Genomic DNA, 19,521 nt, shown 5'->3' with positions numbered 1-19,521 from the left:
CCCTCTCCTGAACATTTGCTTCCTTTATTCTGTTGTAATTAATAAAAAAATAATAATTTTGCTCAACTTCGTGTTTGTTAATTTTCTGGATCAGGGGATTGACGTGACTTGATTGACGTGGATTGACTTTTTATTTTTATTTGTTACAATCTCGCGCACACTTAGACACATCAGGAGGCTTGTAACAGTTCTTGCATTTAATCATTAATTACTAAAACATATCTACTACTATTACTGCTGCTAAAAATGTGTTCATAAGCTAGCTGTTTTTGGCTATAGTTATACATTATATATATATATATATATATATATATATATATATATATATATATATATATATATATATATATATAAACATTTTTATTTTTTTAAAGCAAAATACTTTCAAATTATAATTAAACATTTAAATTATAACTATTTATATTATTTATGGTTTATATTATAATTGTGAGATTTAAATCATATATAATTTGCATACATACCTAAGAATAAAGATTAATAGAGAGAATTCAGAGGTTTTTTTATGCGCCACAATCCACGGTGTCAAACTGTTTTATTAGAGGTAAGTACTAAAAGGTAAAAAAAAATGGACATAAAATATAACGCTTGGAAATAATAATAAAACAATCTATGTAACTTCATTTACTTCCGTTACAGAGAGTTCCCTTTATTTGACAACAGTTGACAGATGTTTATTGATTCACCTCAGAGAAAAGAAGTAAGTTAACATTACATGGACTTTATTTCATTTTGCGTGTATTTCATCTTCCTTACACAATATGGGGAGGCTGCAGACCTGGAGCAAGGCAGATCTACGGCCCATTTGTGTTCATTCACAATCCCCGCCTTCAATTCCTGCCGGTGTGGGAATCGAACCGCAACCTTTGGGTTACAAGTAGTGATCGACAGATATTGATTATTTTATTACCAATAACGAATTATTTGCATGTTTATGTGCCCGATAACTGATATTCATAACCGATATTTATTTACTATTATACTTCTGTTTTTCACCCAATGATTACAACACCACTGAACTGAACAAACTGTTTTATTTATAACAATCACTCCCTCTTTGCATACAAATCAAAACTCTTTTTTACACACCAATAAATAGTGGGGTTTGAAAATGCAAAAAATACAAGAAATGCACTGTTACTGTCACAAGGAGGAGTCAGAGACGTGCGGATCCATTTGCAAGGCTTTATTAGAATAGTCAACACGCAGGAGTAAACGCCAGAAAACAGGAACAACGTAGGTAATCCGGGAAAACAGTTCAATACTCAAGCAGTGGTCGCAATGGCAGGCAGCAGGAATCAACAACGGGGTACACAGTCCAGAGTCATACACAGATAATCCAACAATGGCAGGCAGCAGGAATCAATAACGGGGTACACGGTCCAGAGTCATACACAGGTAATCCAATACAGAGAAACACGCTTAGAATAATGACCATGGGAACAATTTTAGACTTCGCAAGGTGGCTGTGTGTGAGAGTGGCTTAAATACATGTGGGTAAATGATAAACAGGTGTATGCAGCAATCAGTTCTGTGGGAAATGAGGAACAGATGTGTGCAGTGATTGGTGCAGTGGCTTATGGGGATTGTAGTCCATGAAGTGTGGTGCAAGAGTTCATGATGACAGGGAAGACCAGATACGTTACAGTTACTAAAGTGTTTTTGTTAAAAAATCAAATCTTCAAGTGAGTGAAGTAAGTCCATACTTTGCTGTCTATTTATTATTTTGGTCATCTTAAAAATAAAAATGTTAGCAGTCTTTCATGTAAAATTTAATATTCATATTACAACAATAAAAATATTTTATGAAAAGCATGAGCAGCAACACTAACATTATCAATAAGCAAAATAAGAATGTCTGTCTTCAAGCACAGGAGTCATATAAACTTTGCAGAAATGTAACCTCATTTTAAACTACAGTTTTATTAGGTTTATAAAGCTGTTTATAGGCTAAAGAGTGAAGAACAATTTGCTGGATAATGTTGATTTAATGAGTAATATTCTGAAATATTGAAATATAACAAACAAAACTAGCAACATGCTACTGACAGGTTAGCAATGCTAGAAACATGCTAATAACATACCAATGATGCTAGTCATGTTAAAAATGCTAGTAACTTGCTTATCATGCTAATAACTTGATAATCATGCAAAAAAATGCTAATAACTTGTTAATAATGTTAATAACATGCTAGTACCATAATAACAATGCTTGTGCCATGCTAATCATGCTAACAGCACGTTAAAAGCATGTTAGCAACTTGCTAATCATGCTAGTAACATGCTAACAAACTCACTGTGTGTCAAAATGTCCGTTTTAATGAATGAATCTGTCAAAACTGCACAATCCATCTTTTATTTCCATTGTGTTTCTGCTTTGTTTGTTGTAATGAGAGGATTTGTGATTGTGCATCTGTACATCAGCAACAGACAGACACATAGCTAACTTAATATACAATTAAATCAGGGCCGTAATTTACAACGAATTCATGACAATGCTTTACCCAGATAGCAAGAACGTTTGGGCCAAATGTGGCTGAAAGTTGTCACGTTTGACAGGTGGTGGAGTTGACGGAGGTGGAGTTCCGGAGGTGGAGTTCCGGAGATCCACGGCGGAGCCGGAGCGACAGAGGATGGAGGCTGTGCCTGCAGGAAGGAGGATTCCCTAGGAGCTGGAGGGACGGCGCGACGAGGCACAGCCGGAGGAGCAGAGTCCGGAGGAGACGATGGGGTGACGACAGACCAGGGCGGAGCCGGAGAGACGATGGAGCCCGGTGAAGCTGGTGGAACGACGGGCGACGGTGGAGAGGAGGGCGTCGAGAGCCGTGGTGGAACCGCAGGGTCGGAGGGCCGAGGCGGAGTCCTGGACTCGGAAGGCTGGAGGCGGAGCTGAGGGATCCTCCAGCCGAGACGCCGTTGGAAACTGGCAGACCTGCGGCAAGCCCACTGCACAGATGGATGACTGAGGGGGAGCAGGGGGACTGACAGGTGATAGCGGAGATTCTGGAAGGCTGGGCGAAACCAGCGATGACTCTGGACGACTGGACGGAACCAGCGGAGATTCTGGAAGACTGGACGGAACCAGCGGAGATTCTGGAAGACTGGACGGAACCAGCGGGGATTCAGGATGGCTGGACGGGACCAGCGGAGATTCAGGACGGCTGGACGGGACCAGCGGAGATTCAGGATGGCTGGACGGGACCAGCGGAGACTCAGGATGGCTGGACGGGACCAGCGGAGACTCAGGCATAGGCAGAAGAGGGCGGGTGGGTGGGAAGTTCAGGCAGGCCAGTGGTTCTGTGGAAAAGTCTATTAAGTCCCCAGAGTGTTGCTCATGCTCACCCCCAGTGGTGGTGCAGTGGGCAGGGCTCTCTGTTGCCCTCTCTTGCTCCACGTCATACTCCACCGTCGCGGATGTAGCAGTCGGCTCTCGCACCTGGTCCGATGGGTCCGGCTCTGGCACTGTCGCTCTCGGCTCTGGCTCTCCATCGTCAGGTGGGCTCGGGCTGCAACTCCGCTTGTCGGGGTGATGTTGGGCTGGGTTCTGGGTCTGGAGTGGGGCTGGTGTCATCCTTCGCGGTCAACGAAGCTCTGCTGGACACCAGCACCCACTCGATGTAATCGGCGATAATCTCTCGAGGACCCTCCCCGGACAGCCGCGCTTTGGTGGAGTTGTTGAGTCCTGTGCGATAGAATGTGCACAGGCAGCTGTCCGGGTAGTGCGTGTATGGAACGAGTCGCACAAAGTCTCTTGTGTGGTTCTCGAGAGAGCGGTTCCCCTGCTCCAGAAGGAGGATGAGGACGGCAGGGATATCCATAAAGGGAAAAGGGAAAAAAAAATAAAAATAAAACACTGTTACAAAAAACGGAAAAGAAACGCAGGGGAAGACCCCGTGAACTGTTTTGGGTGTGCTGCGTGCTGCGTGCTGGACGGACGAGAAGAGACGAGGAGTACAATAAACACTTATTTAATAAATCTTCTCAATATACACAGGCGGGAACAGGCAGGAACATAGAGACATCCACACACGAAGAACATTAAACGATTAAAGACCGACATGAACTGAAGATACAAACAGACTTATAAAGGCAGACTAATTAATTAAACACAGGTGATGGGGATGACAGGCTGATGAGGGTGAAACCAATAATGAAAAAATGACAGGGGGAGACCAGATGAACAGACAGGACTGTGACAGTAGGTTATAGCCTATAATCATTCTTATATATATTATTATATTCGTATACAATAAATTACGAGCTTCAGAGCTCGCAAACAAAACAAAGTCATGTTATCTTATTTTCAGAGCCTGCTGTTTGGGAAAACAGTTCTGGAAGTTTATTATAACGAATCCCTTTGAGACTTTCCTCAAGCATTTGAAATTTAAAATGCTTTTAAATTTAAGAATTTAAGATGCTGTGCAATGAGATTGGTCTGTTGGTTGGCCCAGTTATGGTATCACATTGCAAAGTCACATGTCAAATTTTTGATGAGCATCAAGGAATGTATTAGGTAAACGTGTTTTCATAGAGTTTATGTATGTTTTCTTACCGGATAAGAATTTTATCCTACTTAGCAAATACGCTTTACGCGCATTTTTAGAATTTATGCGCATCTTGGCGTTTCCATTCAGCGGTTTTTATGCAATATCCAAAAATGTGCATAAAAATGTTACGGAAACGATTAGTTATTTGCTTCAAATTAGTTTACCATTGTTTAGGCTAGTGCTCCTTTACAGCTAGATGATTTTATTGGCAGTATTTAATGCTAGATCAATGTTTTTTGTTCTCAAATGTAAGTTAACTCGCGGTCATGGGCAGGGGGGCACGTTGAGTCAATTGGGGAGGGGGGGGGCACTGCTAAATCTAAATCAACATGAATCATTCAGTATCACATGTTTCTAATACACATGCTGCATTATTTGATTGTAAAGTCTGAGTCTCTTCACCTGTATGGATCACATTCAGACATTTATCACACATTTCTTTCTCCTCATAGACACGGGAGTGAAGCTCTTCTGTGGATCCTCACCTGATGTTTACTGCTCCTTTCATCATGATCGAAAAACTAGGATAGAAAGCATTTGTCATCTTTTGGTGATTGAACTCTATCAGGGACTTCTGGATGTAGATCTTTATTTATACTGTAGGAAGAGAGAAATAAGTGTTCAGTGGAACAAATTGCAAATCAGTTTCTATTTTAATTACAGTTGCATTTAAAGTTTAAGTTACATATACATTATCTTGCATAGATATTTGTAAAACAACATTTGTGTTTTAAATACATTTGAACATGATTTCCATTCATATGTTTGTCTGTTTGTGGGACTCCTGTTGAGACACTATAAAGATAAACACTTGATAATGAGTGAACGCCAAATATAATAAGAGGTGGGGGTAGGTGTGGTGCTTTCACAGTGCTCATCCACAGACAAAAAGATGCATCCCAGCGCGTTCTTTTCACACCGCATGTCGCCAGCAGAAACTAATTATGATATTGGTAACAGGGAGTTGTTGGCAGTCAAGCTAGCATTGGAAGAATGGCGCCACTGGCTAAAGGGGTCGGGGGTACCTTTCATAGTTTGACCGATCATAAGAACCTAGAATACATTAGGACTGCTAAAAGATTGAACTCTAGGCAGGCTCGGTGGGCACTTTGTTTCGGATGCTTTGACTTTACACTTTCGTACCGCCCGGGTTCCAAAAACATCAAACCCGATTCTTTATCACGTATTTTTGACCGCTCCGATCATCCCTCTACTCCCGAGGGTATTTTTCCTGAAACAAATATTGTTTCTGCCCTCATTTGGGAGGTTGAATCGAAGGTTAAAACAGCCTTACTTGGGGTAACGCCTCCGGTCGGTTGCCCGGCGAACCGTTTGTTTGTGCGAGAAAATTTTGGCGAGAGTTTTGTAAACTTCTGGGGGCCACTGTTAGTCTCTCTTCGGGGTTCCATCCTCAAAGCAATGGGCAAACTGAGAGAGCCAACCAAGATTTGGAGAGAGCGTTACGATGTATGGTCGCTAGAAATCCTTCCTCCTGGAGCCAACAACTTTCTATGGTGGAGTACGCCCACAATTCCTTACCAGTATCATCTACGGGCCTATCTCCATTTGAATGCAGCTTAGGGTACCAGCCACCACTTTTTCCTAGTCTGGAATCCGAAGTCGCGGTCCCCTCTGCTCACGCTTTCGTCCAGAGGTGCCACCCGTGAGACTCTACTCCAGATGGGAGCGCGCACCAAGGCCAAAGCCGATCGCCACCGGTCAAGGCCTCCCGTATACGTCGTCGGTTCTAAAGTGTGGCTTACTATTAACAACATTCCTCTCCGTTCCGTGTCGAATAAGCTTGCTCCCAAATTTATTGGCCCGTTTTCTGTCACTAAGATCATTATTTCAGTGGCAGTCCGCCTCAACCTCCCTCCAGTGTACAGGAGAATTCATCCCGTTTTTCATGTTTCCAAAATTAAACCTGTGTTTTTTGCACGCATTAATCCGCCAGCCCCGGTTCCCCCTACCGCTGCGGCTCGTAGACGGGGAACCCATCTATTCGGTTAATCGTATTCTGGACTCTAGGCGGAGGGGACGCGGATTTCAGTACTTGGTGGACTGGGAAAGTTGGGTGCCTGCCAGAGACATTCTGGATCACTCTCTTATTGATGATTTCAATCAACAGGTAAAGGAGTCTGGGAACGTCAGGAGACGTTCCTAGGAGAGGGGGTACTGTCATGGTTCATGCATCTGCCGTGTTCTCATGTCTCGTGATCATGTGTCTGTCTATGTAGTACGTCATGCTCATTCAGCGCAGCTGCTGATCAGTCCCGCACCAGGTGTCACTCATTCCCTCCGGCTACATATACTCACCCCATTCTCTTCTTCCCTGTCTGATAGTTGCACTGGACGTTGGACTGTGTCACTGGTTTGTCTTGGTTGTGTCTCGTCGTCGTATTGGATTGTTTATTTCGACGTTGGATCTTCACCGGGTATCGCCACCACTACAGGACATCCACGCCACGTCATCACCTGCCATCTAGCCCTTGCACCACCCAGCCGAGAGATATCACCACCCTGGAGTTTCTGTTAACCTCATCATTTTCCTAATAAATCTGTTTGCCACACTACAATTGGTTCCTTCACTTATTCCCCGTCACAGTCAAAGTAAAAACACACAAGAGACAGAGACATTGATCATGTGATGCTGGACGGCTGTGAGCTGAAGCTGGAATCTGCACTGATTTTACCAGCGTTTTCCTCCAATCTGACCAAATCTATTTCAAACTGGAATGATTCACTATTACTGATGGCATTAATAAAGCAGCTGTTGTTGGATAAAGCTCTGACAGTCTGCTTTTGTTCTCTTTCCTCCTTTGTGTTCAACATTTTTTCATTCTGACACAAACCCTTTGAAATAAAGCTTGGTGATAATTTGATTATCTACTTTCAGAAAAATTTGAAAGTTAATATTTGTCCACATATCAGAGGTAATTGAAGATCTCTTTAATATCACAAAGTGAAGTTTACTCACCTCAGTTTACAGTTTGAGTCTCGTAGCACATCAATGAGCCGCTGTTTTGAGTCTCCAATCTTATTATAACTCAGACCAAGCTCTTTTAGAAACTGCAGTGCTTTTGTGTTTGTCAAAGACTGAGTTAAAGAAGAAACATCTGTAATGCCACAGCCATCAAGACTAGAAAGAGACAAACAGAGGAAGAGAAGATCATCTTACAAACAAATCATTAAGGAGATGAATTTTACACAAATATAATGTGAACCCATGAACCCACTCATTATGAGATATTGAGAATAAAGTGTTTTGGTTTAAACTGTTAAAGTGATTTTCATCATTTTGATTCTTGTATGTGAATGTTACTAACCTCAATCTCTCCAGTTTACAGTGTGAATCCTTCAGTACGTCACATAAGTCATTCACTCCTGTGTTTGTTATTTGATTCCCGCTCAGGTCCAATTCTCTCAGGTGTGATGGGTTTGATTTCAGAGCTGAAGTCACAGCAGAACAACCTTCATCTGTCATTTTACAGTGGCTTAACCTACATTGGCATAAAGAGGGAGAGCAGAAAATAAGAAAATAAAATAAGTCACATAATTTTCATAATCAAATAAGACAGAGAAAAAAAGATAAACTTGTTTATCTCACCAGATTAGAGATTTGAGTTATTTTTCCCGAACCAATAAAACCAAAGCATGTTAACTGATCATTAATTGACAAAAAACAAGACTGAGGTCAGCACCGATAGCACACCGACATACAGCACAGAATTACATCATATATACACAACTAGATCAACAAGTTTGTCGAGATAAACTTTAAGTTGTCTTGAGAAAGCCAGACTAGAAAGTTTGAAAGGTTTAAAGAAGTTTAAGAAGTTAAAGATAAAACAGTTCAAAAAGTTTAGGAAGTTTAAAAGTATAAAAGGTTTTAAAAGTTTAAGTTGCTACTATGATTTTAGTTATTTTAGCATTATTAGCAAGTTATTAGCATGTTTCTAGCATGTCACTCGCATGTTGTTACCATGATTGACATGTTTCTAGCACGACTAACATGTCACTAGCATGTTACTAGCATGATTAACACATTGTTAGCATTATTAGCATGTCACTAACATGTTGCTAGCATGATTAGCATGTTACTAGCATATTGTTGACATGATTAACGAGTTATTAGCATGTTTCTAGCATGTAGCTAGCATGATTAACAAGTTGTTAGCATGTTGCTAGCATGATTAACAAGTTAGTAGCATGTTTCTAACATGACTAGCATGATTAACGAGTTATTAACATGTTTCTAGCATGACTAGCATGTTAACATGATTGACAAGTTGCTAGCATGTTGCTACTATGATTAACAAGTTACTAGCATGTTTTTAACATGAGTAGCCTGTCACTAGCATGTTGCTAGCATGATTAGCATGCTACTAGCATGTTGTTAGCATGATTAGCATGTCACTAACATTTTATTAACATGATTAGCAATTAGTTATTAGCATGTTTCTAGCATGACTAGCATGTCACTAGCATGTTGCTAGAATGATTAGCAAGTTGCTAGCATGAGTTTGAATGAGTCTCCATAGGCTGTGTCTTAATTCAGGGTCTGCATCCTTCAGAGGACTCATTTGAAGGAAGCTACGTCACAGCGCCGCGACGAAGGCTGTCCAAATTTGTAGGTTCCTTCAAATGCGGCCAACAGATACGTCCTCCTTTTCCCCGAATTGGAAGGATGGGTCTGGTGGATCCTTTCCCGTCCTACCTATCCCATAATTCCTTTTCGGCAGAGCACTTCCAGAATTTTCCCAGTTTTAATCTGTATTTATAGGAAAACCGTAATTCTGATCAGTTAGAAAAGATTCAGCAACTGGAGTCAGATCAGTCTGAAGATCTGGACTGAGTTTGGAGTTTATAGAGTTAAAGCTCTAGGAGCAGCAGTCAGCCATTTGAGTCTCAGAAGAAGAAGAAGAAGAAGAAGAAGAAGAAGAAGAAGAAGAAGAAGAAGAATACGTTTAAAAAGTATTTCAGTAAGTTAGCTTTCTCAATATTTTAATAAATATGTGAACTATATTTTACAAAAAACAAAACGAAAAACGTGTCTAACAAATAGTATTACAAACACATTATTGCTCATGTGAAGATTGACGTTTGACATCCATATTGAACATGAGTGAAGTACAAAGACTAGTTTACATCAGAAATAATAGTTTAGCACACAAATACATTGTGTAGATGAGAGTTTTTGGGTTTGTGTCAAATCTGAGAGGTAGACTACATGAGCCCAACAACAGTTTCTGTTTCTATTTCAATTTTGGCTTGACGCTTATAAACTACTTATAATTTTCACTTTTGTTCTGTTCTGAATAGCATTAAATTGAAAGGATTTGTTGTGGAATAAAGGGGACTAAAATAGACTATAGCTATGTTTACAGTGTTTATAATGTTTGCAAACATTTCACTTTATTTACCGCTATATAAAAATTTCTAAATGCAATAATAAAATCTGACTTGTATGTGACTTATCTGTTTTTATTTTCTCTGTCTTTTAAAAACTAAATTTTATATTTGAACTATGCAGCACAAGTTTCAAAAACTACTTAAAAAACTAAATGAAAAAATAAAGTAGCCTACAAATATCATGTGAAGTGAAGCTCATCATGAGATATTGAGTATAAAGTGTTTTGGTTTAAACTGTTGAAGTGATTTTCATCATTTTGATTCTTGTATGTGAATGTTACTGACCTCAATCTCTCCAGTTTACAGTGTGAATCCTTCAGTACGTCACATAAGTGATTCACTCCTGTATTTGTTATTTTATTCCCGTTCAGGTTCAGTTCTCTCAGGTGTGATGGGTTTGATTTCAGAGCTGAAGTCAGGATGAGACACTGTTTCTCTGTAATACTGCATCCACACAGACTGAAGACAGAAAGAGAAAGAACAATGGCTCAGATCTATGATGATCATGAGCAAATGCATACATTCACTAATACACCAGCAAAATCATGAAACTTCTAATATATGAATGAACAAACCAAGAGAGGAGTATCTGAGGACACTAGTTACAATCCAAGTCTGGACTCACCCTCAGTCAACAAATAAGTGAATCAATACACAGAATCAATATAGAAACAACAGTAAAATTACCTAAATCAAATGTCTATTTTCACATTTTTAATGGACAAAAATCATTAAATCTATCAAATCAAATATTTTTTAAATCTGTTTTAGAGTGTAGTTTACAATTTCTAACTATACAAATATATTATTAGTCCAGTATAAATCTATCTGTCAAAATCACCTCCTGTCATTTGTTAGACTCACTGATCTATAATAGAGAACTGGATTGATGCCATAAACGTGAAGCCACCGCGCCGCCATATTAGTATTCCCTAGTATTCGCATACATTCTATTGAATGCATAGGAAATTATACAATTTTAATGAGAAAACATCACATAACAAGTCAGCGTTTTTATATCTGAAGTCTCACTGTACATTTTCACAATGCAAACGTCCTAAGCATGTAATTGTTTTTTTTGTTTAATGTCGGGAATTCGAGGTCAAACACAGGCAGAATGGTCAGGGCGGGCAGCGAGAATCAAACACGAGTGGGAGTCCAGGAATCAAAACACGGGAAAACAAACACGGGAAGAAACGCTCAGAAATTCAGCCGGAGCAATACAAGACTTCGCCAAGAAGCTGAGTGTGAGAGTGGCTTAAATGCAGACCTAGAAATGAGGTGCAGGTGTGAGCGGTAATCAGTGCAGTGAGAAACAAGGAGCAGGTGAATGCAGTGATTAGTGCAGTGGCTTGTGGGGAATGAAGTCCATGATGTGTAGTGCAAGAGTTTATGATGACAGGACGACTCAATTTGTAACCACATATCGAAACCGGAGGGTGGTGGAGCAGAAGCGGAACAGGGGGAGGGATGGAGGGCCAGGTCCATGTGGGGGTAATGGAGCTATGGACTGAGGCGGAGCCGACTGAGGGAGAAGCCATGGTGGAGGAAGGGTTGGCTCCTCCATGGGGCTGACTGACGGAGGTGGAGAGTCGATGGTCCTGGGCCAAACAGAGAACCAAGGCGGAACCCAAGGCTCTGAAGACCAAGGCGGAGATGGAGGTCCGGAGGTACACGGCGGAGCCGGAGCGACAGAGGACCGAGGCTGTGCCCGTGGGAGGGAGGAGGTCCACAGAGCCGGTAGGACGGAGCGACGAGGCGCAGCCGGAGGAGTAGAGTCCAGAGGCGAAGGTGGGGCGACGACCGACCAGGGCGGAGCCGGAGGGACGATGGAGCCCGGTGGAGCTGGTGGACCTCCGGACCTCCGATGGCGGAGACGAGAGAGCAGAGAGCCGGGGTGGAGCCGCAGGGTCGGAGGGCCGAGGCGGAGTCCAGGACTCTGAGGCTGGAGGCGATGGTAAGGGATCCTCTAGCCTGGGCACCGATGGAGACTGGCAGTCCCACGGCAAGTCCTCTGCAACGAAGATGGGTTGAGGGTGAGCAGAGGGACTGTCAGGAGACAGAGGTGGTGGGACAGGAGCAGTAGGGAGGGTGGGTGGGAAACTCAACAGTCCATACATGGCCTCCGTAGCTCGAATGGGGAAAATATACAGTCCATAAATGGCCTCCGTGGCCTGAACCGGGCAGACAGGAATCTCAGGACGGCTGGACGGAACCAGCGGAGGCTCTGGAAGGCTGGGCGGAACCAGCAGAGTCTCTGGAAGGCTGGGCGGAACCAGCAGAGGCTCTGGAAGGCTGGGCGATACCAGCGGAGGCTTTGGAAGGCTGGGCGGTACAAACGGAGGCTCTGGAAAGCTGGGCGGAACCAGCGGAGGCTCTGGAAGGCTGGGCGGAACCAGTGGAGGCTCTGGAAGGCTGGGCGGAACCAGTGGAGGCTCTAGAAGGCTGGGCGGAACCAGCGGAGGTTCTGGAAGGCGGGGTGGTACCAGCGGAGGCTCTGGAAGTCTGGGCGGAACCAGCAGAGGCTCTGGAAGGCTGGTCGGAACCAGTGGAGACTCTGGAAGGCTGGGCGGAGCCAGCGTAGGCTCTGAGAGGCTGGACGGAACCAGCGGAGATTCTGACTTGGTAGTAGCCATCTTGGGTGCAGATTCAGGGTTGGTGGCCATCTTGGCCGGGAACTTAGGATCGGCGGCCATCTTAGCCGGGAACTCAGGAACGAATGCCATCTTGCATGCAGACTTTGGCGTGACAGCCATCTTGCTTACAGTCTTATGCGTGGCAGCCATCTTGCTTGCAGACTTTAGCTTGGCAGCCATCTTACTTGCAGACTCTGGCATAGCAGCCATCTTGCTTGCAGATTCTGGCGTGGCAGCCATCTTGCTTGCAGACTCTGGCGTGACAGCCATCTTGCTTGCAGACTCTGGCGTGGCAGCCATCTTGTGTGCAGACTCTGGCGTGGCAGCCATCTTGCGTAGTGGCTCTGAGCTGGAGTTTACTGTGGGAACATTGTTGTCCTCTTTGATTCCCACAGTAAAAGGAGAGCCACTTAGTTGCAGAGCAATGTCCATGTAATATTGCAAAGTCCAGCCAGGTTCAAACATGGGCATGAGGGAAGCCAATGGCTCTAAGAGTCCTCCACGGAAGAAAATCATCAGGCATGCCTCATCCATAGTAGACTGATTAGCCAATTGAATTGAATGAAGTCCATGATGAAGTCCATGATGTGTAGTGCAAGAGTTTATGATGACAGGACGACTCAATTTGTGACACCTACATTACAGGCACGTACATCTATGTACATGATAAACATCAGACGTTCAACATATGTTTACGAATGACAAAGTGCTCATTCAGAAATCGGAAAAAAGATTTATACTTTGTATACACATACCTTAATTCACCTTTTTATTTATTGTTACATTTATTCACTGTTTATGTAATTTTTTATTGCCTGTTTTTATTCGTATAGTAGGCTAACTGCATGTTTTAAAAATACTTTCGTTAACAGTCTTCATTTTGAAGCAGGTAATGATTTGTTTGTTAAATTAATACTTAAGCAATAAGGTACTTGAGGCCGTGCTGTATCATGAATAAATTACTGGCTCACATGCAAAAATAATATTTAATTTATTCATGATACAGCACAGCCTCAAGTACCTTATTGCTTTTATAAAACGGTTACCACACAATAAAAAGATTAAAATCAAAAATATATATTAATTTATAAATATAAGGTTGTACGTTTTCATAAAGTAAAATCATTAACTGCCTTCCGCTGTAAATAGTAGTCCCTAACTGCTACAGCTGTATTTACGTTGCTAAGGGTGGTTGCTAAGGGGGCTCAATGATACACAAAACCGTTGAGTGAAGCGGTCACAGCATAGCTGTATCATGAATACGACACAGCTGCTGACCAATCAGAATTGAGGAATGGAACTAACCGTTTTATAATTAAACATATATACACTATATTTTACTCACATGGAAACGATAATGTCAGCAAATCATTACAGAATTAACGTGATCTTTAAGAGTCTGAAATAGACTGTCACAAGGAAGGTCAGAGACGTGCGGATCCATTTGCAACATCTATTCAACAAAACAAACACTAAGGGGCAGGCAGAAATCGTGGTCAAACACAGGCAGAAGGTCGGGGCTGGCAGCGAGAATCAAACACGGGAAGGAGTCCAGGAATCAAACACACGGGAAAACAAACACGGGAAGAAACGCTCAGAATTACGACCATACGGAACAATAAGAGTTCGCAAGGTGGCTGTGTGTGTGAGAAGCTTAAATGCAGTCAGTGTGATGAGGTGCAGCTGTGAGCGGTAATCAGTGCAGTGAGAAACAAGGAGCAGGTGAATGCAGTGATTAGTGCAGTGGCTTGTGGGGAATGAAGTCCATGATGTGTAGTCCAAGAGTTAATGATGACAAGACGACCAATACGTGACAGAGCCCCTCCCCAAGGAGCGGCTTCCAGAAGCTCTAACCACCTAATGAAACCCGGAGGGTGGTGGAGCGGAGGCGGAACAGGGGGATGGAGGGCCAGGTCCATGTGGGGGTACTGGAACTATGAACTGAGGCGGAGCCGAAGGAGGGAGAAGCCATGGCAGAGGAAGGGTTGGCTCCTGCATGGGGCCGACCGACGGAGGTGGAGCCGGTGGAGCCCGAGGGAGAACCGGAGAGTTGACGATCCTAGGTGACACAGAGGATCCGGAGGGTCAAGGCGGAACCCAAGGCTCTGGCGACCCCGGCGGAGATGGAGGTCCGGAGGTACGCAGTGGAGCTGGAGTGACAGAGGATCGAGGCTGTGCCCACGGGAGGGAGGAGGTCCACAGAGCCGGCAGGACGGAGTGACGAGGCGCAGCCGGAGGAGTAGAGTCCAGAGGCGAAGGTGGGGTGACGACTGACCGGGGCGGAACCAGCGGAGACTCTGGAAGGCCGGGCGGAACCAGCGGAGACTCTGGAAGGCCGGGCGGGACCAGCGGAGACTATGGAAGGCCGGGCGGAACCAGCGGAGACTCTGGAAGGCTGGGCGGGACCAGCGGAGACTCTGGAAGGCTGGTCGGGACCAGCGGAGACTCTGGAAGGCCGGTCGGGACCAGCGGAGACTCTGGAAGGCCGGGCGGGACCAGCAGAGATTCTGGAAGGCTGGGCTGAACCAGCGGAGATTCTGGAAGGCTGGGCTGAACCAGCGGAGGCTCTGGAAGGCTGGGCTGAACTAGCGGAGGCTCTGGAAGGCTGGGCTGAACCAGCGGAGACTCTGGAAGGCTGGGCGGAACCAGCGGAGACTCTGGGAGGCGGGGTGGGACCAGCGGAGACTGTGGGAAGGTGGCCATCTTGCGAACCGGCTCTGGAAGGACGCCATCTTGCGAACAGACTCTAGAAGTGAGGTCATCTTGTGAACAGACTCTAGAAGGGAGGCCATCCTGCATGAAGACTCTGGAAGGGCGGCCATCTTGTGAACAGGCTCTGGAGTGGCAGCCATCTTGCGTAGTGGCTCTGAACTGGAGTTTACTGTGGGAATATTGTTGTCCTCTTCTAGAATTCCCACAGTAAAAGGAGAGCCACTCATTTGCAGAGCTATGTCATTGAACGTTTGTAAAGTCCAGTCAGGTTCGAACATGGGCATGAGGGAAGCCAATGGCTCTAAGAGTCCTCCACGGAAGAAAATCATCAGGCATTGATCATCCATAGAAGACAGATTTGCCAATTCAATAAAGTCCTTAGCATAATCCTCAATAGTCCGCTCACCCTGCTTTAGACGCATGATCTGTACAGTGGGGTTCGTGCTGGAACCGGATGACACCATACTAGCTGCTGGATCCTTGTAGCGGCGAAGTCTTCTGTCACAAGGAAGGTCAGAGACGTGCGGATCCATTTGCAGCATTTATTCAACAAAACAAACACTAAGGGGCAGGCAGAAATCATGGTCAAACACAGGCAGAAGGTCGGGGCTGGCAGCGAGAATCAAACACGGGAGGGAGTCCAGGAATCAAACACACGGGAAAACAAACACGGGAAGAAACGCTCAGAATTACGACCATATGGAACAATAAGACTTCGAAAGAAGGCTGTGTGTGTGAGAAGCTTAAATGCAGTCAGTGTGATGAGGTGCAGCTGTGAGCGGTAATCAGTGCAGTGAGAAACAAGGAGCAGGTGAATGCAGTGATTAGTGCAGTGGCTTGTGGGGAATGAAGTCCATGATGTGTAGTGCAAGAGTTAATGATGACAAGACGACCAATACGTGACATAGACCTTGCTCAAGGTATTATAATATTGATAAAATATACACCATAACTCGGAGAATATACCGCTGACTAACGTTACATAAGGTACGGACTAAAGACATGAAGCTTTATTTTAAAGATTTGGATTTCAATACAACGAGCAATACATTAACATTGGCTTGTATTGTATTATTTATTGTATAGTCGAATCAATGTCAGATACTAATACCAAATATATGGTCATGTTTATTATTTCCTGCATTATTAGGTACAGAAATATATTTTGTGTTGGATCAGTAACCTGTTCACCAACAAAATCGAAGAGCTGGAACTTGTTACATCTACACAGAAAACCATCCAGGACTGTTGTGTTTTAGTAATTACGGAGACTTGGCTAAACCCATCCATTCCAGAAGAGGCTATTGGGCTAACATGCCGCGTAGCACACCGGACTGACAGGTCCGTGGACTCCGGTAAGAGCAGAGGAGGGGGGCTATGTATTTACATAACAGTTGGTGGATGAACACTGTAATCGCTGACACCTACTGCTCCCCGGACGTGGAATATTTATCAGTAAGATGTCGCCCTTTCTAACTACCGCAAGAATTTACAGTTATTGTAATTACTGCTGTCTATATTCCTCCGGATGCTAATATCACAACAGCTTCAAGCTACTTGCTAACTGCCATTAGTAAACAACAACAGGCTCACCCAGACAGAGTTTTTATAATACCTTCTGATTTCAACAAAGCAAACTTAAAGACTGTCCTCACAAAATTTCATCAATATGTCAAGTGTCCAACAAGAGGAAAAAATATACTTGATCATATCTACAGTAACATCAAGCATGGATATAAGGCAACACCTCTCCCCCATCTAGGACTGTCTGAACACATTTTACTGTTTTTGACTCAGGCATATAAATCGCTGATAAATAGTGTCAAGCCGTCTGTTAAAACGATACAAATGTGGCCAGAAGGGTCATCTGAGAAGTTGCAAGATTGTTTCAGCAGCACTGACTGGACTGTATTTCTTGAGGATAACATTGACACCTATACATCTTCTGAGCTTTTTTTATATTAAATGCTGCATAGACCGACAATGTAAAAATCATGAAACGGAGTCATGTTTTTCCTAACAGTAAACCATGGATGACCAAGAATGAAAAACTCCTTCTAAAAGCTCGCAACTTTGCTTTCTGGTCTGGTGACATGCAGCAGTACAGCACAGCCAGGATGAACCTTAAAAAAGAGATGCAAAAGTAGCCATACAAGTAGAAAATTGAGAATCATTTCAACAACTCGGACCCCCGTCGGGCATGGCAGGGGATTCGTCACATCACTGGACAGAACAACAGTAGTAGCCTAACCAACAGCAGCACTACAGAGGCAGAGGAGCTTAACCAGCCGTTTTGAAGTGAAGAAATCTGGGACTACGATCAGCCAATCCTGTGCTGTAAACAGTCAGACATTTGTCATTCAGCCTGCTGAGGTGATAAGAACCTTGTTCAAAATCAACACACGGAAAGCAACTGGTCCAGATGGCATCCCGGGGCGCGTCCTCAGAGAGTGCTGCAGAGCTGGGTGAGGTATTTAAAAAATATATTCAACCTTTCTCTGTTGAAGTGAACTGTTTGAACTTGCCTGAAGACGTCTATAATAGTACCAGTGCCAAAGTAGGCTACCATAACATCGCTTAATGATTACAGACCCATTGCACTGACACCTGTTATCATGAAATCCCTGGAAAGATTGGTTCTGCATCGCATCAAAGCTGATCTGCCACCCACCTAGGACCCTAACCAGTATGCACACAGGGCCAACAGGTCAACAGATGATGCTATCCCTGCTGCCCTCCACACTGCACTGTGCCATCTAGAACACCAAGGATCGTATGCACGGCTGTTCTGTTCAAAACAACAGTTACCTACCTTGGAAAACATATTTACCTCTCGTTGCCTGCAGAAAATACAGAATATCCTGAAGGACTCATATCACCCTTCACATGACTTATTGGAACGGTTGCCATCTGGGAAACGTTACAGATCTATCAAGACCCGCACTACAAGATTCATGAACAGTTTTAACCCCAAAGCCATAACAAAACTGAACATCGAACTTAAAAAACATTCTTGACATATAAGAACCATTCACATGGGATGATTTTGAACACTTTATTCACTTAGCATGGTGTAATTTATTATTATTTATTATTATTATTATTATTATTGTTATTGTCTCGTATTTTTGTTGTTTTGTTTTGTTTAATTACAGTGGCTCGATATGTTGGAATACATAATTTTGTTGGATGTAAGTTCAATGACAATAAATATTCTGATTCTGATTCTCACTTAACCTACATTGACAGAAAGAGGTAGAGCAGAAAATAACAAAATAAAATAAGTCACATCATTTTAAAGGCAAATAAAACAGAGGAAAAAAGATCAATTTGTTAATTTCACCAGATTAGGGATTTAAGTTATTTTTCCCGAACCAATAAAACCAAAGCATGTTAACTGATCATTAACTGACAAACAACAAGACTGTGGTCAGCGCCGATAGCACACCGACATACAGCGCTGAATAAAATAATTTTGCCTCATTTTTGTAATGTGCTCCACAAATAAGTTGATGGAAATAAAGATGACAGAAAGCACATCCTGCTTGTCTTCTTAGTTTTATAAAAGCACAATGCTTTATTTTTGTTTTGATTGGTCACAAATAAAAGCCAACCCGTTAACAATTTACAGTAAGGCTGTATTAATTAACATTATTTAATGCCTAAGTTCACATTTTTAATGAACAAAAATCATATATCTATATACACACACCTATACATACAAATACAATACCCTCCACTATTATTGGCACCCCTAAAAATATGTCTAAGTAAAATATCTCAAGTATATTCCCATTAATATTGAATGTTTTTAGCACACCAGGGTGGCTAGGAGTATAAAATTGTTCAGTCATGACTTTCTGTTCCACAGGATTATAAATATGAGAAACACAAAACCCAAATTCCCTTTATCATCCATCACAAGAAGTAAAAGCAAAGAATGTAGTTCTGATGTGCAGAACAAGTTTGTTGAGCTTCTCAAAATAAAAAAAAGTGGCTGTGAGAAAAGAGCTAAAGCATTGAAAATCCCCATTCCCACCATCAGGGCAATATTTAAGAAGTTACAATCAACTAAAGATGATACAAATCTGCCTAGAAGAGGACGTGTGTCTATATCATCCTAATGCACGATAAGGAGCAGAGTTTAAGTGGAGAATCGTTGAATTTTGGGGTCAGAAAGCCTAAAATAAAATGAT

At 43.0% G+C, this 19,521-nt stretch overlaps 1 protein-coding gene across 1 annotated transcript in view; it reads right to left on the bottom strand.

Moving 5' to 3' along the window:
- LOC141337909 (uncharacterized) overlaps positions 1–19,521 on the bottom strand; it is an 831,413-nt gene that overhangs the window by 75,109 nt on the left and 736,783 nt on the right. Inside the window, exon 26 of the mRNA XM_073843485.1 lies at positions 7,892–8,065. Within this exon, the coding sequence (XP_073699586.1) occupies positions 7,892–8,065 (174 nt within the window). The remainder of the gene's footprint in view (positions 1–7,891; positions 8,066–19,521) is intronic.

This window comes from Garra rufa, chromosome 7 (assembly GCF_049309525.1).
Source record: "Garra rufa chromosome 7, GarRuf1.0, whole genome shotgun sequence".
NCBI lineage: Eukaryota > Metazoa > Chordata > Actinopteri > Cypriniformes > Cyprinidae > Garra > Garra rufa.
Note: the sequence above shows the minus strand (reverse complement) of the source record. Positions and strands in the feature narration are given on the sequence as shown.